We start from the raw sequence: 27930 nt of genomic DNA, 5'->3' as shown, positions 1-27930 counted from the left end.
CCCAGACCAGTCAGCACAGGAGGCTGAACTCATTGCCTTCACTTAAGCCTGGCTCATGGCAAAAGACTCATCTGCCAACATTTACACTGACTCTAGATATGCCTTTGGAGTAGTTCTTGACTTTGGAGTAATATGGAAGGCCCGGGATTACATCAAAGTCGCAGGAACCCCAATCAAGAATGCTTCAGCAGTAGCGGCTCTAATGGCAGCAGTACTCCTGCCCACCCAAGTGGAAGTGATTAAGGTAAAGGCTCACACTCGAGCTGGCACCCCTGAAGCCAGAGGAAATGCCCCAGCTGATCAAGCAGCAAAGCAAGCAGCAGTGAAAGAGGAAGAAGAACAACCCTCAAGTCTTGATGGCAACAGAGTCCACAACAGACCCAACACAGAAACCAAAAGAGGTCTCCTGGGACCTGCTAGTCCAGTTACAGAAGCAGGCCACGCCACAAGAAAAATTGCATTGGCTGAAAGAGTCAGCCCAAGAAGAGAAGGAATCCAGACTGCGGACCCAAGGAAGGAGAGTATGTCTGTCCAAAGCTCTCTATCCTCTGATAGCTTCAATAACTAATGTACCCACCCACTAATCTAAGACCATCATGAATGAACTAATTGACAAAATATGGGTGGCCCCAGGGATAACCCCTGTCCTGGTGAGGCATACTCAGTCTTGCCTCATCTGTGCGCAGTGCAACACTGGAAGTACCGAGCCTACACTAACCAAATGTCTCCCCAAAGCCCAGTACCCGTTCCAACGGATTCAAATTGACCACACCCAGATGACAATATGCAAAGGGTTTCAATATGTGCTAGTAGTGTTCTCTGGGTGGCCAGAAGCCTACCCAATTCTAAATCAGACAGCCACAACAACTGCTAAGAAACTAATGCAGGAAACGGTTTCTAGGTTCGGAGTACCTGAGGTCATTGAGAGTGATCAGGGCCCAGCATTCACTGCTAGCTTAACCCAAGAAGTCTGGAAGATGGTAGGGTCACACTTAGCCTATCACACGCCCTACAGACCCCAAAGTAGCGGTAAAGTCGAACTACTGAACGGGGTACTGAAGATGACTAGGGAGACAGGGCTCAGTTGAGTACAATGCCTGCCAGTAGCACTATTTTCAGCTAGACACACTCCTAGGCCTTTACACTAACTCCATATGAAATTTTGTTTGGGACAGGGCCTAGGATGGGGCAGTACTTCCCTCAGCAATTGCAAATGAATTATAAATCTGTTGCAAAATGTGTGATTGCCCTGAGTAAACAATTGTCTAACATACATGCACAAGTTCTCTTTTCCATTCCAGATCCAGACTCCATTGAAGGGACCCACTCGTTGAAACCTGGAGAGTGGGTGGTGGTCAAGAAACATGTCAGAGGCACCCTTGAACCAAGATACGAGGGCCCATACGAAGTTCTGCTGACCACGCCAACTTCTGTGAAACTCTAGGGAAGACCAACCTGGATCCACGCTTCTCACTGCAAGAGGATAAGAGTTCCAACAACTACAGAACCTTCCTCACCATGATACTCATCTTCCTCCTTATGCAACTGGCATATACTTATGTGGACACACAGCAGGTGTCAATCTCCCGCTCTTGAGTGATGACCACTTTCTGGTTTAATTCCTCTAACACATAGCTACATATAGCTACTTTCTCCTTTGATTATTGCAACATTGTGTCTTATCCCGCACCCGCCTGGCAATGTAACCTGTACAGAAACACACCTAGATCAAGGGCTATCTACATATGTGTTACAGACTCATAGTGGAGATCAAACTGCAATTTGTGGGGGGCAGTTCGGTGGAATACAGGTCACAACTGGGGGTTCAGACCACAATCCGCATTAGATAAGAAAGACAAAAATGCAAAGTCCCTCCTAACCAGGATGACTCTGTTTAAGGCAGGCTCCTGCTCGGAAAACAGTAAGACGGGATGTAACATGGGTCTACATCTCACTATTGAAAATCCGCGCCACACTGACGCGGGGACATATGTGTTGACAGCCTGGGTTAGGGGAGGCAGGACAAACACTCGAGGTAAATGTAGATTAGCAGACATGTACAACTCACAATGGAAAACACCCCCTGCCATACATAAACCCCCTTCGACCTCATATCACCACCTTTAAGCAGATGTCGGCCATTGCAAACCCCACATTCGAAGACACAATGGCTGCTGAAACTGGCTTCTCAGACGCAAACCTGTGGTTAGAGTGGATGAAATATAATTCTGACACTCATAATAAGTCCAATTGTTATATATGTGGAGGAGCACGACCCCACCAAGGCACGGTCCCTTTAAACCTGCCCAAGGAGGTAGAGTTTCCTCAGCCTGTATACCAACTCTAGTACAAATGACTCAACCTGTGAAGATCGTAAGTACAGATATCCCCTGATAACTAGAACCCCAAAGCCAGGTGAAGGTATGACAATCTACCCAGGTAATTACACGTTTTTGCAACATTAGCACTCAAATTCCTTGGTAACTTCTCTGAGGGGTACTGCTCCTCATACAGTTATCTGTCTACTGAAGCCCAGAACCAAATACGGTCCGTGGGGGATGTATATTAGGTATGTGTAGATCGGAAGATAAGGACCAGGCTAGAAGGTAACTGGTCAGGTGAATGCGCATTACAAAAGGCCATAATGCCCCTTCACATATTGGAAGAAGGCTCCCCGTCTGAGACCACTCCCCAACCAGGATCCCCCCCCCCCCAAAAAAAAAAAAGAAGCAAAAAGAGAAACATCACCCTAAGGTAGTTTTGACACATATGTATATATATATGCTATAGGGGTCTCAAGGGGGGTCCCCAATGAGTTCAAAGCCAGGGAGATAGTGGCAGCAGGTTTTGAGTCCTTGATACCCATAGTAATGGTGAACAAGAATCTAGACTGGATTAACTATATATTACAAAGTATCAATCTCACAGATCTATAAAAAAAATAAAGAAGGGGTTGGGGGGGGGGGTGATTAGGTTCAATAGTGAAAAGAAATGGGCACAAGAGGTGGAACCTTTAATTTTGGATTGGAGAAGAATCTACAAAAATATAAAAAGAAGTACCATCTCCAGTAATTTCCGATTAACGCAGTTTTTTATCCTCCATCGGACCTATATTACTCCTTGGGTATTGAGTAAGATGTACAAAACAGGGGAGGCAAAATGCTGGAAGTGTGGAGAGGAGAGGGCCGACTTTGTGCATCTGATTTGGTACTGTCCGATTGTCCAGGGGTATTGGACCCAAGTTTTCCAGTGCTTACGGAGAGCGACAGGGGAACCTGCCCCACTAGAGATCAGTATAGCGGTGTTAGGAGATACTAGAAGAATCGGGGTGGATAAAGAAAGTGAAAGGAAATGGGGAAAAGGGTTAATGCTGGCTAGGGTTGTGCTGGCTAGAGGATGGGGTGCGGACAGTCCGCCAAGTGTGGTAGAGTGGAAAAACCTATGCGAGAGGGTGCAGAGATACGAGAAAGCCAGTCAGGTGAAATTAGGGGGAACACAAGCTACTGAAAAGAGATAATGGAAAGTAAATGCCTGGAAGAAACTCCCAAGACAACCAAGAGGGTGGAGGGGGGGGGGGGATATGGTTTCTTTCTTCTGTTTTTCTGTATCCCTTGTGAAGCAAAAGCAAACTGGACAGGAATTCTTTTTTTTTATAATGTATTGTCTAACTTTGTAGTACATGATGGTGTATATTTGTATATGTGTAATTTCAATCCCCTATATCTTTGGGGTTTTCCACGAGATGTATGAAGAAAATTATAAATAAATTTATATAAAAAAAAAAATAATAATAATAATAATAATAATAATAATAATTATATATATATATATATATATATATATATATATTACAACCAATAGAGGTTTGTTAATTATACCAGAGATGCGCTCGAAGGGATAGCTGAGCTGCTAGAAGCCACCTCTGCAGTTGCCTTCCAGAATATAATTTTTTTATTTTATACACTGATATTGCGCTACTATATTCCGCAGCACTTTACAGACATTTGCATCCAACTGTCCCCAATGGGGCTCACAATCTAAGGTCCCTATCAGTATGAATTTGGAGTTTGGGAGGAACCCGGAGTACCTGGAGGAAACCCACACAAACACGGGGAGAAAATACAAACCCCATGTAGTATAGCCTTAGATATGATATTGGCAGAGACTGGAAGTGTCTGCAAAATGATAGGAGAACCTGTTGCACCTTCATACATGATAGCACTGGTCCCAAAGGTAAGGTGACCATGGCCATTATCAAATTAACTGATCTGTTCGAAGAATTAAAGCATAATTCTTGTATCACAAATCCCTGGGAGGACTTTCTCATGGTTTAAAAATTGGAAGTCAGCACTTATGCAGATAATTATTGTGATCGTTATAGTTTCGCTTTTAGTTTCAGTAATTACTTGTTGAATCATCCTCTGTTGTAGGAAGATGTTTGATAAGATTGTCTCTTCTACTGTTGATCAACCCATCATGCTCATGGATGGTGATGAGGAAGAACAGAAGAAAACATCACTCAACACAGTTCCACCTCCTCACTATAATGCTTTCCTAAGATAGGGCGAGATGAATCCCAGGGTATTATCACAAGTCAGAGCAACTGGGAGTATACCTAGAAGAGGATACAAATGGTATGCCCAGGGGATTCGCTAGGCAAGGGAAAGTCTACAATCAAGTCTCCAAGGGGGGACTGTTCTGGAATACTGAGACAAAATGGATACTTGCTTGTTGAGAATTATACTTTAGCTAAAATATCGGCCAGGAAGCCAGCCAACACCTATAGCAAGAATCTTGTTTTATGCTTGTTATGCGCTTCAAGACGGTTTCTGATCAGCTCAAGTAAGCAGATTCAAAGAGACAGAAAGTAACGGCTTCACACATCTGGGAGGAGAGGGGAGAACCTCCTCTTGCACACAGATGTGACAGAAAATACATAACATAGAATATAGTAAAAGACATACGCCACACTGCCTCCCTCGCATCTCCCTGTTCTACATTTCCTGCTCTACATAATCTGCTGTAACTTACAATAAAGTAGAGATATGCTTTGACTCCTACCTGTGTGTGTCAGTGTCATTCCTCTCCAGGCCTGTAAACCTACTTCTACAATCCGGACCAGCACATCAATTTTACTGACCATTGATCAGATCCAAAACAAACCTACGAGGTGAGATCTTCCATGGAGCCCCAGACCAAGGAAAATTGATACATTCATCTTGTGTTTATTCCATTTTCTAATAATTGCGCCAACAGTTGTTACCTTCTCACCAAGCTGCTTGACTATTGTCCTGTAGCCTATCCCAGGGTTGTAAAGGTCTACAATTTTGTCCCTGGTGTCCTTACACAGCTCTATAGTCTTGGCCATGGTGGAGAGGCTGGAGTGTGATTGATTGTGTGTGTGTGTGGACAGGTGTCTATTATACAGGTACTGAGTTCAAACTGGTGCAAATAATACATGAGTGCAGAGTAGGAGGGCTTCTTAAAGAAAAACTAACAGGTCTGTGAGAGCCAGAATGCATCCAATAAAATGCAAATTAATTATTTACAAATCATACAATGATTTTCTGGATTTTATTTTTTAGATTTTGTCTCTCACAGTTGAAGTGCACCTACAATAAAAATTATAGACCTCTCCATTCTTTGTAGGTGGGAAAACTTGCAAAATCGCCAGTGTATCAATTTTTATTTATTTTTTTATTTCTCCACGGTAGCAGAGTTCAGTGCTGAGAGTTACTCTGTAGATAGGGCATAAAACTTTTTCTAACCGGAATACTCCTTTAAAGTTTTAACAAACCATTGCCAATTGTTTTGGGGCTAAGCTATGCCCCAAAACCACACACCCTTTACACCCGTGTAAACATGGCTCTTTTGTTTACAATCACATGGATGTATTTCTGGAGTGTAATAATATTACAGGCTATAGCTACTAGAGAGGGGTCGTTGATCCAGGGAGTTATTCTGATTGCCTGATTGGAGTCGGGAAGGAAGTTTATATTCCCCTAAAGTGGAGAAAACTGGCTTCTACCTCACAGGGTTTTTTTTTTTTTTTGGCCTTCCTCTGGATCAACTTGCAGGATAACAGGCCGAACTGGATGGACAAATGTCTTTTTTCGGCCTTATGTACTATGTTACACACTGCAGGGCGGACGCTTCTGCCCTGCAGTGTGTTCGGTGACTTCACCGTCTCTGATGGGCGGGCTTTAGCTCTGCCCTAGCCATTTTACTGGCTAGGGCAACGCTAAAGCTCGCCCATCAGTGCCGGTGACGCCACTGGGCTTCCTGGCAGCCCCATGGAGAGCCCGGTACGTCACCGGATCTCCCAAAAATGCCTTTGCACTGCTGGTTAGCAGAGGGTGGGGGGGGGGGCTATCTAGGGTGGGGGTATTTATGGGATGAGGGAGAGGGGGACGTGTTTTTTTTTTTCTCTTGTTTGTTCTGCTCTTCCCTCACTGCTAGATGGTTAGGATCCTTTCGTTGAATGTGAGAAGTTTACGTGAGAGAGTAAAGAGATATGCTATCCTTGAGCGAATGAAGAAGTTCTTGCCAGCCATTATCTGCCTCCATCAGACACACCTGGATAAGGAATCTCGAAAGTGGTTGGAGAAGAGATGGATAGTGGAAGGATACCACTCCGTATATACTACCTATTCTAGAGGGGTCTCAATTTTGATACACAATAAGATTCAATTTGAGTGTTTGGCATATGAGGCCGATGACTATGGCAGGTACCTCTTTCTATATTGTAATATAGAGGGGGTTAAAATGGTAATTGCAAACATATATATTCCACCACCATATAAGCCAGATGTCTTGTATCAACTGCATAGATTTATGTTGAATAGACGGGAATCTATAATGATCGCGATAGGAGACTATAATGCGGTAATGGATCCACTCAGGGATAGAATGTCTAGCAGAAGGGAAAGAACACAAAAAGTAGATTTTTTTTTAAACTAGCCCAAGAATTTAATTGGGTTGATGTTTGGCGCTTCCAGAACCCGGATGAAACCATGTATTCCTGTTACTCCAAAACACATCAAACTTGGTCAAGAATAGATATGGTCCTGGGAAATAAAAATCTAATGTCCCAAAATAGGATTAAGATAAAGTACTTGCCCATGGCCTTATCAGACCACAGTGCAGTGGAAATGGAATTAGATCTGATTAAAAATAATGTTTTGCCACTGTTTAAGTTCAATTCCCACTGGCTACCGATGATCCCAGATAAAGAGAGTATAATGGAAGAACTAAACATTTTTTGGGGGGGTAATAATGATTCCGCTAGTAGGCTAATTATTTGGCATACTGCCAAGGCATATTTAAGAGGACTGTTTTTTAAAAAGGTGAATTATTGGAAAAAAAGTACTAGAGAAAGAGATAACGTATTGGAAAAAAAAGTACAAGAAGTAAGAACAATATGTATAATGCACCCTACTGATTATAATAGGAAAGTATGGGAGAAAGAACAGGAAAAGTTAAAGGTACATCAAATGGATAGAAGTAGGAAAGAATTACCTTTTCAAGGGATCCGGTTAGCCTCAGAGGGAGAAAAGGTCGGTAAAATTTTGGCAAGTATAGTAAGAAATCAAAGAGGGAAATCCTGGATAGGGGCGATTAAAGATAAAAAGGGTGAAATAACTAGTACACCGGAAGGAATTAAAGAAGTGTTTCTGGAATATTTCCAGGAACTATATAAGTCCAGGGTACAATACTCAAAACAAGATCTGGACCTATATCTAGATCAGATTCCTCTCAGAGAGATATCCCAGGCCCAAAAAGATTTAGAAAAAGAAATATCGATGGTAGAAATAAATTAGGTTTTGGGGAAGGTAAAACCTGAAAAAGCACCAGGATGTGATGGGCTCCCCTTTGAAATGTATAAAACCTTCTCTCAGGTGTTAGTACCAGAACTAAAAAAAACATTGAATGAGGCCAAAAAAAATAGGTGATCTACCAGACTCCATGAAAGAGGCAATAATCACACCAATCCCAAAAAAGGGAAAAGATACGGATCATATAGGCCAGGGCTGGCCAACCTGAGGCTCTCCAGCTGTTGCAAAACTACAACTCCCAGCATGCCCAGACTGCCTACAAGTATCAGCCTACAGCAAAGCATGGTGGGAGTTGTAGTTTTACAACAGCTGGAGAGCCACAGGTTGGCCAGCCCTGATATAGGCCAATATCTCTTTTAAACATGGATGTTAAAATTTTGGCAAAGGTCTTGGCCAATAGGTTATCGAAGGTGATTAAAGTTGTAATAAATCAAGATCAGACAGGTTTTATACCTGGTAGAACGATATACTGAAATATAAGAAGGTTGTTTCTAAACATCGAAGCTAATAGATTAGAAGTAGGGGAGAAAGCAGTACTTTCACTGGACACTCAAAAGGCATTTGACTGTATTGAATGGGAATATTTGTGGGCAGTATTAAAAAGGGTTGGTATAGGGGAGAGATTTATAAGATGGATCCAGCTAATATATCATAATCCAAGGGCTAGAGTGATGGTGGATGGGAGCTTGTCCCTACCACTTGCCCTTTATCGGGGCACTAGGCAGGGATGCCCTCTCTCCCCATTACTATTCGCTATTGCGATTGAGCCCCTGGCAAGTATAATAAGAAACAATAGGGAGACTAAAGGTTTTCAATATGCGGGAGGAGAAGAAAAACTGTTAATGTATGCGGACGATATTTTATTATTTATGCACAATACTGGGGATCAGTTTAATAGAGTTATAGATATAATACGTTGTTTTTTTTTTTTCTGGACTAAATATTAATTGGGGGAAATCACATATGCTGATACTAGGGGATGCACAATCACATGGAGATTTAAGGGTGCATGTGCTTGGAAAGAAAGAATTTTAAATATCTAGGTATACAAATCTCTGGAAATATAGAAGAATATAAAAAAATAAATGTACTCCCCTTACTAAAAGAACTCAGAACCAAAATACACATTTGGAGAAGATTACCAATGTCAATACAGGGTCGGGTAAATCTAATAAAAATGGTTTTCCTCCCTAAAATACTCTGCGTCCTCCAAAATGCCCCATTGAGGCTACCGCTGAACAGGAGTTCAAGGGTGCATATCTTTGTTCAAGATGAGAGCAAATTACCCGTTTGGAATCGCAAATCGAGTCTCTAAATGGGCAAGTTGCAACACTGAGAGGCAATGACAATTTGCAAAAGAGTTTGCTTCTCACCGAGCAAGCACTCTTTGGGGTAGATGAGGGGGAGGGTGACAGAGAGGAGGCTGAGGAAAGTGAGGTAGCTAGCTGGGTAACAGTTAGAAAGCGGGGTAGAGGGAAGAGTGCCAGGCAGGCTAGCCCTGATCTGACACACCCCAACAAGTTTGCACGTTTGGCAGATGAGGGGGATGTCAGTCTAGGGATGGCACTGCCGCAGCCGGACACTTCCTCTGCCAGTCAGGGGAATATCAAGTTCGGTAAGCAGGGGATCAGGAGAGCAGGGCAGGTCAGACAGGTGCTGGTAGTGGGAGACTCAATTATTAGGGGAACAGATAGGGAAATCTGTCACAAAGACCGTGATTGCCAAACAGTGTGCTGTCTTCCTGGCGCTAGAGTTCGACACAGGGTTGACATATTACTGGGAGGGGCTGGAGAAGATCCAGCGGTCATGGTACATATCGGAACCAATGACAAAGTTAGGGGTAGGTGGAGAGTCCTTAAAAATGGTAGGAAGGAGGGGTTTGGGTTCCTGGAGAACTGGGCCGACTTCTCTATCGCAGGCTCTACCACAGGGACGGGCTACACCTCAATGGGGAAGGGGCAGCTGTGTTGGGGAAGAAGATGGCTAGAAGGTTGGAGGAGTGTTTAAACTAGGGACTGGGGGAGGGTAATTATGTTATAGGATGGGAAGATACCGGAGAGGGGGAGGGGTCTGCCTTTATGTAAAGTCCGGTCTAAAGCCCACACTCTGTGAAGATATAAGTGAGGGACATGAACATGTGGAGTCACTGTGGGTAGAGATACATGGAGCTAAAAACAATAATAAATTACTAATAGGAGTTTACTATAAACCACCTAATATATCAGAGTCCACAGAAAATCTACTACTAAATGACATTGACAAGGCGGCAAATCATAATGAGGTGGTTATTATGGGGGACTTCAACTACCCAGATATAGACTGGGAAACTGAAACTTGTATATCTCATAAAGGAAACAGGTTCTTGGCAATAACCAAAGACAATTACCTCTCCCAGCAGTCGGGGCGACTCCATATCTTAGCATAATGACTCCTTTCCCCTCTGCCACCCCCAACCTCAAAAGGCCCTCCCCATCCGCCCACTCACTAACCTCCTCCGGGGTCTTAAAAAAAAAAAAAAAACGCCCTGCCTTTATATGCCACCCTTAGTTTTGCCGGGAAAAGTAAGCTGTACTTTAGGCCTGCCTCCCTCAGTGTCTTTTTAACAGCGATATACTCTTTTCTATGGGCATTAGTATAAGCAGAATAATCTGGAAAGAGTTATCTTTTCACCGTGTATCTGATATTTTTCAGAGTTCCTAGCGTCGGATATTATTATATCACGGTCCTTAGCAAGTAGACATTTCACCAATATTTGTCTGGGGTAATCCCCTGGGACCCTCTTTTTTGTAGGGACCCTGTGTGCTCTTTCGATAGAAAACAATGGGGAGAGAGTACCCTCCTCACAATTCTCCCTTATCCATCTCTCCATATATTCAGTACAGTTGTCTCCTTCTGCACGCTCTGGGATCCCTACACATCTTATGTTGGATCTTCTTGATCTATCTTCTTCGCTTATTAATTTTTGTTCCATCTTGGCATTCATTTCTTTTAAAAATACCACCTCCTTCTCTAAATTCTGTACAGAGTGTTCCAGAACAGGGACCCTTCTCTCCATCTCATGTAAACGCTGCCTTATTTTCTCCATCTCATCCCGCATTACACTGACATCCATTTGCACTGCCCCGATCTGCGTCACTATGTTCCCCATTACGTTCTCCATCCTCGAGACGTGCAAAATATGTCCTTCATCATCCTTGCATCTATTTCTGTGAATGTAACCGAGGTTCCCCTCCCCCATAGACCCATTCTCGTGCATCAGACCATGGGACCCTAGCTCTATAGTTTTTTTCTTTTTGTGGGGATCTGAGATCTGGCGAGTTCGGAGCCAGAAATTTATTTAAACCCTGTTGTTTGGGCCCGCTCTCTAACTCTGTTGCTGATATCCTACAACTACCACCAGTAGGGCCGCGCTGTTCCTCCTTTTTCTTGGGTGGCATTTTAAACTCCCTTTCTCTCACCTTCTTTCCCCTCCTTCACCCTCCCACCTCCACTACCGTGTTACCAGAATATGGTTGTCCTAGAAAACCTTAATCAAATAAAAAATAAAAAAAAAGTAAAGACAGTTTGTTAACACAGAACAGTCAATATTCACAGGGGGAGGGGGACACAAAGTCCAGCAACTAAATTGTAGGCGCTTTCCTATTGTCCAGCGAGGTCACACTAGTTTAATCAAAGAAGACGGTGTCCACTTTTCCAATAAAAAGAAAACGGAGTCGTCCCGGATACTTGTCAAAAACAAATGTCCACTTATCTATTGAATCTTGAATATGGGGTGAAGCTGTGTAAAGCTGAATGTATTAGTCGTTAGTCCCAATTTAGTCCAAGAGGATTTGGAGGTGTTAGAAAGGTTAGGGGTTAGAACCATAGAGGGGGTTCTTCAAAGGGTTAGTCAAAGTCAGACTGGGAGTATCAATATAAGTATAGCTAAAACAACTGCTATACACTATGGTAGACAACCAGCTGAATATCTCTTTTTTCCTCTTTCTCGCCTTTGGACCTTTTTCTTTCTTTTCCTTTCCTTGCTCTTTTTTCTCCCCTCTTTCTCTTCCCTCACTTGTTACTTTCTTCCAACAATAATAGGGACGCACAACCCCATCAATTTTTTAGCACAACCACCGTCATACACACTCCACGCTGTAGTTTCCAGCCCCTCAATATTCGCTCATGCCTTCATTCTTTCTTCACCCTCTTTTTAGATATCTCTGGCACTGTTTATTTGACAGTGGGGGGCAACCCTACTAACTGACGTGAGGCTCACTCCAGAGGGAGTGGGGGCAAACCTCCCCACAAGTCTTGTACAAGCACTGGAAACTCCGGCTTTCACCCCTAAATCACTTGGATCTCTCAAGTACAGCAGCTCCTTTAGCTCCCCGCCGCCTCAATTACTCTATTGGTCACCGCTCCACCAATTCTCACCACCTCCAGCTTCAGTAACTTACCACCATGTGGCTCACGAACAGCGGCGTCTTGGTCAGGCAGCTCCAAACAGCGGCAGGCTGGGAAGCAGGGGCAGGGGTCAATAGCCGGGCAGCAGCGTCTGAAACGGCATTGCAGCTCACACAGCAGACTCGGGACGCGAGATGACGCGCTTAGCCGGCCCGCGCAAGCGCAATGCGGGCCGGCATTTCTTCAAGGGGGGTAGTGTCATCAGCTTGCCAGCCAATGATTTTTAAAAAAATCCAATCAAAGGCCAGATAACAGATCATATTAGTAAATATGATCTGTTATATGGCTGCCCTGCTCCTCTGCTGGTCCTTTCGGTCGGTTGGATACAGCAGAGGAGCAGGCTTTACAGTGAGTACACCAAACACCACACACTAGCCCCAGATCACCCCCTGCACCCCAATTAACCCTTTGATCGCCACTGTCAATCAATAGTGAAAGGAAAAAAGTCATCAGTGTAAACTGTCACTTTTTTTTTTCACTGGTATTGACCGTTAGGTTTTAGGATAGTTTAGGCCCCTTGGTTAGGTAGTTTAGGGATCAGTTAGCGCCCAGCCCACCGCACCGCAGTCCCTTATTCGCTGATTAGCGTATCGCTAATCAGCATTTGTACTTTTATAGTATTTGTAAGTGATCAAAACTGATCACGGTCAGATCTATAATAGTATTAGTGTCACTTTAGTTCGCCATCCACCCAAAACGCAGTGTTTGCCCGATCGGTCGCCCACACGTGCGTTCGCCCACACCCGTCCCACCGCAGTGACAAAAAATATATATTTTTTTGATCACTGCACATTCACTTTACACGCGCTGCGGCGATAAAAATAAATAAAACTGTTTTGATATTTTTTATCAACCGCAGCGGCCTCCGGTACTTCGCTAGCCTCCCATTTGTAAGACAAGCTTGCTTTTTTTCTTGGGTAGTCTCAGGGAATACCCCTAAATTTAGTTGCCCAAATGTCAAACAGGGGGTATTCTTCTGAAGAGGCCTACAGGCTTCTGACCCAGTCTGATGAGGAATGGGAACCCTCATCTGACGAATCTAGCGGTTCAGAATATGAACCTGTAGAAAGCAGTGGCACTCTGACCCAAAGTTCGAACGAGGAGGTTGAGGTCCCTGATAGCACCAGGTGTACCCGGCCCTGTGTCGCTAGACCACAGGTTGCGCAGGATCCACTTCAAGGGCAGCATAGTGGGGCTGGCGCTGTCGGATTACGTGGTGAGGCATACACCAGCAACACAGCCCTCCCTGGACCTAGTACCAGCACTGCCGTACAACCTGGTGAAGTGGCGAGCACCAGAAGGGCAATCGAAGCTGGTACGGTGGCACGTGCATTAGTTACCCCGTCGCAGCCACCGCAAAACGGGCCTGTAGGCCCCCTAGAATCCCTGAGGTGCTGGCAAACCCTGATTGGCAGTCCCCAACTTCAGCCGCACCTGTAGTTCCCCCTTTCACCGCCCAGTCTGGAGTTCGGATTGAGACAGCTCAGATCGGTTCGGCCCTGGGATTTTTTGAGGTGTTCTTGACTGTGGAGCTCTTGGACATAGTCGTGGCCGAAACAAACCGGTATGCCACACAATTTATAACCGCCAACCCGGAAAGCTATTATGCCCAGCCTTTCCGGTGGAAACCAGTCCAAGTTTCCGAAATTAAAACTTTTCTGGGTCTTCTCCTCAACATGGGTCTAACTAAAAAGCATGAATTGCGGTCATATTGGTCCACGAACCCAATTCATCACATGCCAATGTTCTCTGCTGCTATGTCCAGGGCACGTTTTGAGGCCATCCTGCATTTCCTGCACTTTAGCGACAACACCACCTCCCGTCCCAGAGGCCACCCAGCTTTTGACCGGCTCCACAAAATTCGGCCCCTCATAGACCATTTCAACCAGAAATTTGCAGATTTGTATACCCCAGAGCAAAACATCTGCGTAGACGAGTCCCTAATACATTTTACCGGGCGCCTTGGCTTCAAACAATACATCCCAAGCAAGCGCGCCCGGTATGGGGTCAAATTGTATAAGCTCTGTGAAAGGGCCACAGGCTATACACACAAATTTTGTGTCTATGAGGGAAAAGATCAGACCCTGGAGCCGGTCGGTTGCCCTGACTACCTGGGGAGCAGTGGGAAGACAGTCTGGGACTTTGTGTCACCCTTATTCGGCAAGGGGTACCATCTTTATGTGGACAATTTCTACACAAGTGTGGCCCTCTTCAAGCATTTGTTTCTAGAACAGATTGGCTGCTGTGGCACCTCGCGAACTAGTCGCGCAGGCTTTCCCCAACAGCTCGTTACCACCCGTCTTGCAAGGGGGGAGATGGCTGCCTTGTGTAACGAAGAACTGCTTGCGGTGAAATGGAGAGACAAGCGCGACATTTACATGCTTTCCTCCATTCACGCAGACACGACAATGCAAATTGAGCGAGCAACCCGTGTCATTGAAAAGCCCCTCTCAGTCCACGACTATAACCTTCACATGGGAGGGGTGGACTTCAATGACCAGATGTTGTCTCCGTATTTAGTTTCCCGCAGAACCAGATGCTGGTATAAGAAGGTGTCTGTATATTTGATTCAATTGGCTCTGTATAATAGTTTGGTTCTCTACAGTAAGGCTGGGATCAAATTTCAGGAAGAGATCATCGAGAACCTCCTGTACCCAGGAGGTTCCGTGGCCCCATCCACCAGTGTAGTTAGCCGTCTACACGAGCGACATTTCCCCAATGTCGTTGCCGGTACCTCAACCCAACCGTCACCCCGAAAAAGATGTTGTGTCTGTAGCAGGAGTGGAATAAGGTGTAACACCTGCTATTTCTGTCCTGACTGCCCTGACCACCCTGCCCTATGCTTAGGGGAGTGTTTCCGGAAGTACCACACACAGGTACACCAAGCATAGGGATCACATCTCACCAGGACAGGCACACAGGGCTATTAGGGCCCATTCACACAGAGCTGCTGCAAACGTCTCCTTTTACCTGGGACAAAGTGCATAACGCACTTCACCACATCTTTGGGCGATTTGCGCTTTGCACATTGTCCCATGGGGAAGGAGAGGTTTGTCCTATATGTCCTATAAAGGTAAAAAAAAAAAATCACCAGTAAGCAAAAAGGTTAAAGGGATTCTGTCACCTGCCCTCAGCCAAAAAACGATTTTAAAGCAGCCATGCAGCCCAGCTTACCTGGATTAGGCTGTGCTCTTTTATCTTGAAATCCGTCCAGCAGTTACTTCAAAAAACGACTTTGATCAATAAGGAAATGCGTCCTGAAGGTGCCCAGAGGGGCGTTTTTTTCTTCCTAGTGAGCCCAGTACCGCCCCTATTTCAGTGCCCAGCCCGCCTTCCTTGTACTTCCTAACCGCCGCCCCCAGCCTGCCACAGCCTCTCCTGCCTCTCCTCCCCCTCCCTCACGCCGAACGAAGTCTCGCACAGGCGCAGTACCCACTGAGGGCTGCGCCTGTGCGATCATCAGGAGACTGAGGGCGGCAGCTTCATCTTCGTCACTGGGCATGCGCCGAGCCCAGTGACGTCCGATGTTAGCTCTTTCCCTCAGTCAGCCTGGTAGGAAGCGCAGAGGATTGCCGATCGGCTGATGCACCCTGCGCTTTCTCCAGTCTGCCTGCCTTTACTTAATATAATAAGACCTAATTCGCCCCAACAAATACTTATTTCTTTCCTGAAGGGAGGGTGGGGAAAGAAATCGCTGGCCGTCTTCACTGTGGCAGGCAGACTGGAGAAAGCGCAGGGTGCATCAGCCGATCGGCAATCCTCTGCGCTTCCTACCAGGCTGACTGAGGGAAAGAGCTAACATCGGACGTCACTGGGCTCGGCGCATGCCCAGTGACGAAGATGAAGCTGCCGCCCTCAGTCTCCTGATGATCGCACAGGCGCAGCCCTCAGTGGGTACTGCGCCTGTGCGAGACTTCGTTCGGCGTGAGGGAGGGGGAGGAGAGGCAGGAGAGGCTGTGGCAGGCTGGGGGCGGCGGTTAGGAAGTACAAGGAAGGCGGGCTGGGCACTGAAATAGGGGCGGTACTGGGCTCACTAGGAAGAAAAAAACGCCCCTCTGGGCACCTTCAGAACGCATTTCCTTATTGATCAAAGTCGTTTTTTGAAGTAACTGCTGGACGGATTTCAAGATAAAAGAGCACAGCCTAATCCAGGTAAGCTGTGCTGCATGGCTGCTTTAAAATCGTTTTTTGGCTGAGGGCAGGTGACAGAATCCCTTTAATGTTCAGTTCAAAAAGTTAAAGTTTATATGTTTTGTTCCAAAGTTAATAAAATTATTGCGTTGCGGCCTGGTTTTCTCTCTTTTTTTTTTTTTTTTTTTACCTTCCAGGTGTACCAACCGATCGACTAGCTGCAGCACTGATGTGCATTCTGACAGAAGCATTGCGCTGCTGTCAGATTACACACAAGTCTGTGTATGCAGCGCTGCAAGACGAGATTTCTTCTCTGCAGTAAAAGATACGTTTGCCGAGGCATATGAGCTGAGGAGGAGGCGGTGCTCCTATGCTTTGGCAAACACTTTGTATATATAAAAAAAAAAAATCAAAAAAAAATCCTGGCAATGATTTATTCATCCACATCGATTGATGTGAATGGAGAAATCTGGTTTGCCAGGGCATACGAGCTAAGTGGGTATGGATGTTGGGCGGAGCTCCTATGTCCTGGCAGACGCCTTTCCCCTCCTTTTTTTTTATTGGCAGAGATTTTTTCATCCACATTGATGTGAATGAAGAAATCTGTGCCATTCATTTTTTTCTTTCAGCCCAGAGGCTGAACGGAAAAAAAAAATATCATTACCTGTATGCTCAATATAAGGAGAATAGCAGAAACTCCTAATGCTGGCCATACATGTAATGATTGCGGAGACCCTCAAATGCCAGGGCAGTACAAACACCCCACAACTGACCCCATTTTGGAAAGAAGACACCCCAAGGTATTCGCTGAGGGGCATATTGAGTCCATGAAAGATTTAAATTTGTGTTCCAAGTTAGCGGAAAGTGAGACTTTGTGAGAAAAAAAAAAAATATCAATTTCTGCTAACCCTCTGTATTGTAACACACACATTGCACACTTGTATTGCTATTTTTCGAAAAGAAAAAAAAAAACAACAAAAAACCTTGAAGTCTGTGGACATGGCCTGACAGATTACAGTCTAGTATTTCACACATTTTCACTCAGATTTAAAACGATACCCTAAGTATTGTAAAAAACATGTTGCACACTATTGCTATTTTTCACACAAAAAAAACCTGACCTGTGTGGAGATGCCCTGACACAGATTTGAGTCTAGTATTTCAGGTGTTTTCACTGAGTTTTTAAACACTATCCACTGGGTAGTAAGACACGCGTTGTACGTTTTTAATGAGCTTATTCGCCCCTCCCCACACTAACACTTGAGAAAAAAATCTGCATTTCTGTTTAAATTGGGGGAAAAAAAATGTTCTTGAAGGTAGCTACTTTTGAGGTTCTGTGGCAGATGCAGCTGTGCTAGGAGGCACAACCAACCTTAGATCCACAAGTCTAACTCCTTAGCGGAATTATTTACCTGCCTTTTCCTATTCTACACTCTGGGACCTCACTCACTGCAGACTATAAGCTTGATTGTGACTGTACACTGTCCATAAGATTGTTTTCTGTCAAACACTGCAAAGACCCATCAACCCTGCAAGCCCAACATTCTGCAAGGGCACCTCCGTGCCTGATGCACCACTGATTGGCTCATTCAGGTTGTCAACCTGTGAGCCAATTAGGGTAAGTCCAGTCCATTTCCTCCAAGGGTCATCCTTCTTCCTCCCGTGTGCTTTTTCTGTCCAACATGTGCAGTAAAATTGCACTGTAAAGCGTACCTGAAAAGATTTGTGTTTGTCTGGCAGACAAAATTTTGGGGAGCTCAACTGTTTCGTTCATCTATAGAACAAACTGTAGCCCATAATGATTCTCAGTTAATTTCTGCCTGTACGGTTGCACATCTCATACTGTCCTTTTATTGGTCTATGTTTGACTGATAATATTTACTAGGTACAGCCAAATACAAAGTGGCAATTGTAATGCAAAGATGACCCTTAGGAGAAAGGCACTATCTACTGATTATCTAGGAATTTCGAGAAATTATTATAGAACTGTTCTCTCTAAACATTCTCTTATGTCCTCACATTAATTTAAACGATTTTTTCATCTCTTAGGAATAATGCTTGAAATTCATACCTCAACACAAGTCCTCTCTGAATATCGGTCTTCATTTTTTCTGTTAGATGCTCCACATTAGACTGAAAATACAATGAAATATAACACAAATGCATGCTTTAGATTCTTGCATTATTTTAATTCTGCTTTACTTATTATATTTATTATATGCACTTATATAGCGCTACTATATTCCGCAGCGCTTTAAAGACATTAGCATCCAACTGTCCTCAATGGGGCTCACAATCTAAGGTAATCTTTTCCATCAATCCATTAAAGGGCGCCTGTCAGCCCACTAAACCGTTTTTTGTTTGTTTTTTTGTTTAATAATAATCCCTATACTGCGAGCTCCCTATACATAAGCTAAATATTCATTTTGGTTCAGTAGAATTCGATAAAAAGCTATTTTTATAATATGTAAATTACCTTGCTACCAGCAAGTAGGGCGGCTACTTGTGGGTAGCAGCTGCATCCTCCGATCCTAATGACGCCCCCTCCGCATTGTGATTGACAGGGCCAGGGAACGGAATCGTTCTCTGCTGGCCCTGTTTGAATTCCAAATCTCGCGCCTGCGCCGTACCTGTCTTTAATCGGCGCAGGCGCACTGAGAGGCGGCCGCTCTCGGCCGCTCCATCCTCAATGCGCCGGGTGTAGATGTGACGTCATCGGCGCAGGCGCATTGAGGATGGAGCGGCCGAGAGAGCGGCCACCTCTCAGTGCGCCTGTGCCGATTAAAGACAGGTACGGCGCAGGCGTGAGATTTGGAATTCAAACAGGGCCAGCAGAGAACGATTCCGTTCCCTGGCCCTGTCAAGCACAATGCGGAGGGGGCGTCATTAGGATCGGAGGATGCCGCTGCTACCAGCAAGTAGCCGCCCTACTTACTGGTAGCAAGGTAATTTACATATTAAAAAAAATAGCTTTTTATCAAATTCTACTGAACCAAAATGAATATTTAGCTTATGTATGCAGAGCTCGCAGTATAGGGATTATTATTAACAAAAAAAACAAAAAAAAACGGTTTAGTGGGCTGACAGAAGCCCTTTAATTGCATTAACCCCAATTAGATATTTCATAACACTATTAAGGATGGGCCATTTATATGGATACACCTTAATAAAATGGGAATGGTTGGCGATATTAACTTCCTGTTTGTGGCACATTAGTATATGTGAGGGGGGGGGAAACTTTTCAAGATGGGTGGTGACCATGGCGGCCATTTTGAAGTCGGCCATTTTGAATCCAACTTTAGTTTTTTCAATAGGAAGATGGTCATGTGACACATCAAACTTATTGGGAATGTCACAAGAAAAACAATGGTGTGCTATAAGTTTTTGACCACTTATAAAATGTGTTCAATGTGCTGCCCATTGTGTTGGATTGTCAATGCAACCCTCTTCTCCCACTCTTCACACACTGATAGCAACACCGCAGGAGAAATGCTAGCACAGGCTTCCAGTATCCGTAGTTTCAGGTGCTGCACAGCATATGCTGTGAAGATACGAGATGTGCAGCACCTGAAACTGCGTTTGCTGAAGCCAGCGTCATCTTTCTGGATTTTACTTGCCTCACCCAGTAAAATTTACCACATAATGTAGTGTGAAAGTGAGAGTTTCATACAGAAACCACAGCAATTAGATCACATATCTTACATGATGGACTAGGATAAATTTCTGCTAGCACTGCAGCTCAGAAAATAGGCCCACAGAGCTCACTTATTTTTTGTTAAATATTCTATAGTAGTTAATCTTTACTTATTGTTTATAACTTACCTTCAAGTCATGAATGTTGAATGTATCCTCATAAATGTAAGCAGCATCAGCACCAACAGCTATACCTGCCACTGTAGCAAGATAGCCACAGTATCCACCCATGGTCTCCACAATGAAGACACGACGCTTTGTGCCAGAAGCAGATTGTTTAATGCGATCACAGCTCTTGAACATCAGAAAACAAAAAATCCATCAATTTCAAATATTCATTTAGGAAACTTGATGTAAAATGGTTATAGATTTCAATTTATTAACAGCTGAACTAGCTTTATGTACATGTCAGTTCTGCTCGCATTCAAACAGTATAAGAAGAGGCTTTCAAAGCCCTAACCTGACTAAAGATGCCATGTACACTTACCCATGGGCAAATTCAAGAAAATGTCTTGCTTGGACAGAAGTCATGTCAGTATGTATGGCACATCACTACTGCGGCCAGTAATTGGCTGCTCCTGTCAGGTGTCCAGTTACAACAACACTGGGGAAGATCTACTAACATTAATAATAAGATATTATAAACTTACAAAAACTGTTGAAAACTGCACTAGATTTATCAAAGAGGCAGATGCACGATGATAAATCTGGTGCAGCTACAGACCGTAAATTTGCACCACCCATTTGTTTGGTTAGTTTTTTTAGTTGCACCACTTTTTGGGCGCATTTTGCAAAAAATAAAAAATACTGGAATTGCTGTTTACTTTCCACCCAAAGAAATTAATAAAAGTGAACCAATAAATCATACTGTAGATACCCTAAACTGGTACCAATGAAAACTATAACTAGCCATTATATAGCTACATTGGCAGAAAAATGTTATGACTTTCACATCTGTTGGATCCGACAGGGATCAGCAAAAACGCTTCCGTTAGGAAATTAAAACCAGCTGCAACCGTTATGCACTGATCCAGTTGTATTATCTCTAAAATGACCAAGATGAATCCAGCATAAAACACAATGTAAGTCAATGGTGCCGGGAATCTGCTTTCTCGGACACAAAAGAAAATGGATCCGGCACAATTGACTTACATTGTGTTTCATGCTGGACCTGCCTTGATCAGCATCCCACGATGCACACAAAAATGCTGCTTGCAGCGTTTTTTTGTCTGGCATGGGAACGCAACCAAACGGAACGGAATGCATTCTGGTGCATTCAGTTCCATTTTGTCCCCATTGACAATGAATGGGGACAAAATTGAAGCTTTTTCCTCCGGTTTTTAGATCCTATGACGGATCTCAATACAAAAAAAGAAACCGCTGATGTGAAAGTAGCCTTAGAATGTACTCATTAAAAAAACAAAAAATAGAACTGAAGAATAAACCAAGGTATTACTTTTGTTGATTTGTTCACATGCTGATACCACACATTTTGATGTATACTGCCAGTGTATCCACAAAACTCTAATTACCAGATGCAGGCGAAAAGAGTACCCTCTTGGCCTCCATAGGCCCAGTTTATCTCAGTATGCCTTTTTTTTTTGTGGTATGGAATAGTGTAGTCAAACACAAATTCAGGAATGGGCATAGAAGAAAATTTCAAACAGACAGGTATTGACTAAGCCTTCAAATTCCCCAAATTCTCTATCTGAACGTATATCCATGGGAAGAGAGAAACATTGCCTGTCTGTATGGAGCCTAGATTCATATCTATTGAGACAATGAAAACCACAACTAGTCAACAGCCAATCTGCTTCGTGGAGAAATGGCCTAACTGCTGCATATGATAGGGATTTTGCCTATAGTAGTTATGGAATTACTGTGAAAGAAATGGCAACAGTTGGGCTCTTTTCCATAAGGTTTCTGTTATTTAAGGCACCATCATAAAAAAAAATTAAACACATTACATTTTCATGTTTAACCACTAAGATCAATGGAGAAACAGAAAAATTTACAGCATCCAATGTACTGTCTGCTTGATCAGTGAATGTGTCGCAGGTTGCATATAGACTGACATGTTCAGTACACTGTGTATTGTATTACAGAAACAATTATTAAAATACTGCTGATTCACTGCTTACATACCACCAATGTTTCTTTCACATATTAATGCGCTACTCCTAACATTGTTTTATTTACCTCCATGGCTGCATTAACAGCAGTGTCTGAGCCAATACTAAAATCAGTCCCTGGTACATTGTTGCTGATAGTAGCAGGGATAACACACATGATAATGCAAAGTTCTTCATAATGTTCTCGCGCTTCGACAAGCTGTAACACTCCTTCATAAGCCTACAAAATTAAAGGAGAAAAAAAACATATGTTGACAGTGAAAATAAACACAACACACTATTAAGCATGGAATTCTGAAGAATCAGTCCTGTCAAACCAATATGATTGGGCATCTACGAGAAGGCAAGTTATAGACTAGACCTTAGTATGGCTATTGGATGTTGCACATCTAAACTTTTCAAGGAGGTTTGATACTGTGCCATTATAATAATTATCTTTATTTATATAGTGCCAACATATTCTCCAGTGCTTTACATTGAGGGGGTTAAAGTATAAGCAGTGTCATAAATAACAATGCAACAAACAAGTTGACAATTAAAACAAGAGGAATGAGGGCCCTGCTTGAAAGAGTTTACAATCTATGAGGAGATGGAGTGAGACAAAAGGTAACACATTCTTGATATGTGCAATGGTCCAGCCATCTTAAAACACAATAGAGGAGTAGATCTAAGGCCCCTTCAGACAAGAGATACGGATTAGGTCCGGATGCGTTCAGTTAAAAATGCGCAATTTCGCAAGCAAGTTCATTCAGTTTTTATTGCGCGGGTGAAATGCGCAGTGATGAGTTTTTTCCGCGCGTGATAAAAAACGGAAGGTTTACAAACAACATCTCTTAGCAACCATCAGTGAAAAATGCATGATTTTCACGCAGCCCCATTAACTTCTATGGGGCGCGCGTCGCGTGAAAAACGCTAAATATAGAACGATGCGATTTTCATGCAACGCACAAGTGATGCGTGAAAAACAACGCTCATTTAAATTAATGGGTCCAGATTCAGTGCGCATCACATATTGCACCCGCACGGAATACTTGCTTGTGTGAAAAGTGCCTAAAGGTCCTTTTACACAGGACCAATGTATCTTTACTGAGGTGTTTGAGACCGCATGACAATGACTTTTTTTATAAATACTTTTTTTTTTTATTGTACAGTCCTGATCAAAAGTTTAAGACCACTTGAAAAATGACCAAAAATCTTATTTTACATTGTTGGATCTTAACAAGGTTCCAAGTAGAGCTTCAACATGCAACAAGAAGAAATGAGAGTGAGCCCAAAAGTTTTTTTGTTTTTTTGAGCATTCAATTAATTGAAATTAACGTTTAAACTGAAACAGGAAGTTTTTCTGCTGATCAAAATTTTAGGACCACATGCCTTTAAAAACGCCAAATATGTGCAAAGATGTGGATTTATTGTCATTTTCTGTCAGGTAGTCACACGTTGTGATGGCAAAGGCAAGAAAATTCTCCCTTTTTGAATGTGGTCGGGTTGTTAAACTGCATGAGCAGGGTCTCTCACAGCGTGCCATCATTGCTGTGGTAGGACGCAGTAAGACAGTCATTTGGAATTTCTTAAATGATCCTGAGGGTTATGAAACAAAAAAGTAAAGTGGAAGACCCAAAAAAAATGTCATCAGCACTGAGCCGGAGGATCCAATTGGCTGTCCGTCAAGACACTGGAAGATCCTCGACCCAAATTAAGGCCCTTACTGGTGCTGACTGCAGCCCCATAACCATCAGACGGCATCTGATACTGAAGGGCTTCAAAAGCAAAAAACGTCTTCAAAGACCTTGTCTCCTTGAACGCCACAGAACTGCTCGTAAAGCTTGGACTTTACAAGAAAGCACCAAACATGGGACATTCAAAGTTGGAAGAAAGTTTTAATCTCTGATGAGAAAAAATTTAACCTTGATGGTTCTGATGGTTTCCAACGTTACTGGCATGACAAGCAGATCTCACCTGAGGTGTTTTCTACGCGTCACAGTGGAGGGGGCGCCATAATGGTCTGGGGTGCTTTTTCCTTCAGTGGAACAATGGAGCTTCAGGAAGTGCAGGGGCGTCAAATGGCCGCTGGCTATGTCCAGATGTTGCAGAGAGCATTCCTCATGACTGAGGGCCCTCGTCTGTGTGGTAACGACTGGGTTTTTCAACAGGACAACGCTACAGTACACAATGCCCGCAGGACAAGGGACTTCTTCCAGGAGAATAACATCACTCTTTTGGCCCATCCTGCGTGTTCCCCTGATCTAAATCCAATTGAGAACCTTTAGGGATGGATGGCAAGGGAAGTTTGAAAAAATGGACAACAGTTCCAGACAGTAGATGGCCTTCATGCGGCCGTCTTCACCACTTGGAGAAATGTTCCCACTCACCTCATGGAAACGCTTGCATCAAGCATGTCGAAACAAATTTTTTAAGTGATAAACAATAACGGCGGAGCTACTCATTACTGAGTTCATGTTTGGACGTTGGATTTCTGTTTTTTGGGGGGGGGGGGGTTAGTTTTTTTGGGGTGGTGTGGTCCTAAACTTTTGACTTTTGATCAGCTGAAAAACAGCCTGTTTCAGTTTATTCGTTGTTTTCATTAAATTGAATGCTCAAAAAATGTTTTGTCTCCCATTTCTTCTTGTTGCATGTTGAAGCTCTACTTTGAACCTTGTTAAGATCCAGCCATGCTAAATATGATTTTTTGCCATTTTTCAAGTGGTCTTAAACTTTTGATCAGGACTGAATATTCAACACCAGTGTTGTATGGTTTAAATTAGTGCAACATTTCGGGCCCTTTTTGGGTGCCCTTTTTCAGGCTGGTAAAGACAGAAAAAATAGGGACAAAAGTACATAATTCTCATAAATAGGTACATGATTATAGTGCAAAATTACAGCATAAAAATCGATTACAGAAGTCTTTGATTGAATGATTACATTTGAAAACAAACAATTAGGTTAAAAATTAAAAATCATGTGGAGCATATCTCAACAGATTGTAGTGATCACATTCAAAATCATGTTAAATTGGAGTCAGCATACACCTGCCATCATTTAAAGTGCCCCTGATTAACCCCAAATAGAGTTCAGCTGCTCTAGTTGGTCTTTACTGAAATTTTCTTAGTCACATCCCACAGCAAAAGCCATGGTCCGCAGAGAGCTTCCAAAGCATCAGAGGGATCTTATTGTTAAAAGGTATCAGTCAGGAGAAGGGTACAAAAGAATTTCCAAGGCGTTAGATATACCGTGGAACATAGTGAAGACAGTCATCATGAATAGGGATGAGCGAACCCGAACTGTATAGTTTGGGTTCGTACCGAATTTTGGGGTGTCCGTGACACGGACCCGAACATTTTCGTAAAAGTCCGGGTTCGGTGTTCGTCGCTTTCTTGGCACTTTTTGAAAAGGCTGCAAAGCAGCCAATCAACACGCGTCATACTACTTGCCCCAAGAGGCCGTCACAGCCATGCCTACTATTGGCATGGCTGTGATTGGCCAGTGCAGCATGTGACCCAGCCTCTATTTAAGCTGGAGTCACGTAGCGCCGCACGTCACTCTGCTCTGATCAGTGTAGGGAGAGGTTGCAGCTGTGACTGTTAGGGCGAGATTAGGCAGTGATTAACTCCTCAAAAACACTTAAATCAGTGATCGATCTACAGCTGTAGATCATTGAACTGCTGCTATATACTATTGCTCACTGTTTTTAGGCTGCCCAGAGCGTTTTTCAGTCACTTTTTTCTGGGGTGATCGGCGGCCACGTCTTGTGGTGCGCCAGCACAAGCTGCCACCAAGTTCATTTAACCATCAATAGTGTGGTTATTTTTTTGCTATATCCTACATCAGGGGCTTGGCTGTGCTTGCTATTTTATTGAGGGGTGAAATACAATTGCCAAAATAGCAGTACCCTAAATCTGGTGTTTCAGCTGTGGCCAACCAATTGCAATACTGTCTGCTGTCTGGCAAAGGATATATTTTTGTTCTGGGTTGAAATACAATTCCCAACTTAGCAATTCCCTAAATCAGTGGTTTCTGCTGTATCAGGCCTACTTTAAATCTATCCATAAAAGGGTATATTAGATTGAAGGTGCAGATAGGGTCATTCTCAATAACTTCACACACACGCTACTGTGCATTTCCAAGTCTAATTCTGTCCGTAAACGTATACCTGTCACCCAGCGCCTAAATGATAGGCCTCAAATTTATATTCAGCTAAATCTGTGGTTATTGCTGTAGCTGGTCAAGTTTTTTATTGTCCGTCAAAGCACAGTTTTTGTTCTGGGTTGAAATACAATTCCCAACTTAGCAATTCCCTAAATAAGTGGTTTCTGCTGTATCAGGCCTACTTTAAATCTATCCTTAAAAGGGTATATTAGATTGAAGGTGCAGATAGGGTCATTCTCAATAACTTCACACACACGCTACTGTGCATTTCCAAGTCTAATTCTGTCCGTAAACGTATACCTGTCACCCAGCGCCTAAATAATAGGCCTCAAATTTATACTCAGCTAAATCTGTGGTTATTGCTGTAGCTGGTCAAGTTATTTATTGTCCGTCAAAGCACAGTTTCTGAAGAGGACTGTGCACAGGAGATGCCCTCGCAATCTGGACTTGGAGTGTTTTTGCAAAGAAGAGTGGGCAAATCTTGCCAAGTCGAAATGTGCCCTGCTTTTTTTACATCACAGAAACCTGACATTTTAACAGGGGTGTGTAGACTTGTTAAATCCACTGTATCTATGATATAGAAAAGAGGACATCATAGGTGAACAGTAGAGTACATGATTTAGATAAATAATAATAGACCCTTGTTCACATCAAACTTCCAGTGGACAAAACATGATTTGAACAAGAATCGTAGATCTGTACGTCTGCATGATAATCTAGACGTATACACAGACATGATTATTAGCTACCACTGGTGTTGCATATACAATGAATTAATAAAATAAGCATTTGCAAAATATGTCATTGGCGTGCTGTCTCGAACACCTAAGTAAAGATACATACTAAGATCCCTGGGTAGAGGGAGATCAACTCAGAGACGTGCACCCCCAAAAGCCATATCGGATGAGAGCTGTGGTCACTATCCTGCCTAACCTAAAACAATTCGTTTTTAGGGAGTGCCTAAAACTGTGGATGTTAAGAACTGACCAAATTGCTTGGGCTAGAGCATTCAAGAGAAATGGTGCAGCTCAGGAGAAATATTGGAGACGCGAGTGAGAGGTTCAGATTATGGTGGATGTCAGTAGATTGGAGAGGGGAGGGTCTGGTGAGGGAGAGAACAATTTATAATAAGCTCCAGTAATCGAGACAGAAATGGATCAAGGCAACAATGAGAGTTTTTGCTGTTTCCACAGTAAGGAAGGGACGCATTCTAGAGATGTTTTTGAGTTGGAGGTGACATGAGCAGGCAAAATATTGAATAGAGGGGGTGAATGAAAGATCAGTGTCAAAAAAATTTATATTTTCATTTTTTTTTTTCTTTGAAGTAGATTATTGGATAGTGAGGAGATCAGGGTCATGAAGTATGTCTGTTTGGTTAGGTGGAATATAGGCAAAAGAGAACAAAAAAAATTTTTTTTTTACCCCTTTGAGAGGCGCCACCATGATATGCTCCTGATGAAGGGGTCTCTTATACCCCAAAACACGTACAGCAAGATACCTTCACCCCACCCTGTGGTTCAAATAAAGACGATCGACAAGAGGCTCGACTG

The 27930-nt window shown here is 43.4% G+C and overlaps 1 protein-coding gene across 1 annotated transcript in view; it reads right to left on the bottom strand.

Annotated features, from left to right (window-relative positions):
- Positions 1–27930, bottom strand: part of LOC122945306 (ATP-dependent 6-phosphofructokinase, liver type) — a 378493-nt gene that overhangs the window by 40475 nt on the left and 310088 nt on the right. Inside the window, exons 16-18 of the mRNA XM_044304347.1 lie at positions 22305–22457; positions 20235–20399; positions 18484–18545 (exon numbers count right to left, since the gene is read on the bottom strand). Of these exons, the coding sequence (XP_044160282.1) occupies positions 18484–18545; positions 20235–20399; positions 22305–22457 (380 nt within the window). The remainder of the gene's footprint in view (positions 1–18483; positions 18546–20234; positions 20400–22304; positions 22458–27930) is intronic.

Source organism: Bufo gargarizans, chromosome 8, assembly GCF_014858855.1.
Source record: "Bufo gargarizans isolate SCDJY-AF-19 chromosome 8, ASM1485885v1, whole genome shotgun sequence".
Taxonomy (NCBI): domain Eukaryota; kingdom Metazoa; phylum Chordata; class Amphibia; order Anura; family Bufonidae; genus Bufo; species Bufo gargarizans.
Note: the sequence above shows the minus strand (reverse complement) of the source record. Positions and strands in the feature narration are given on the sequence as shown.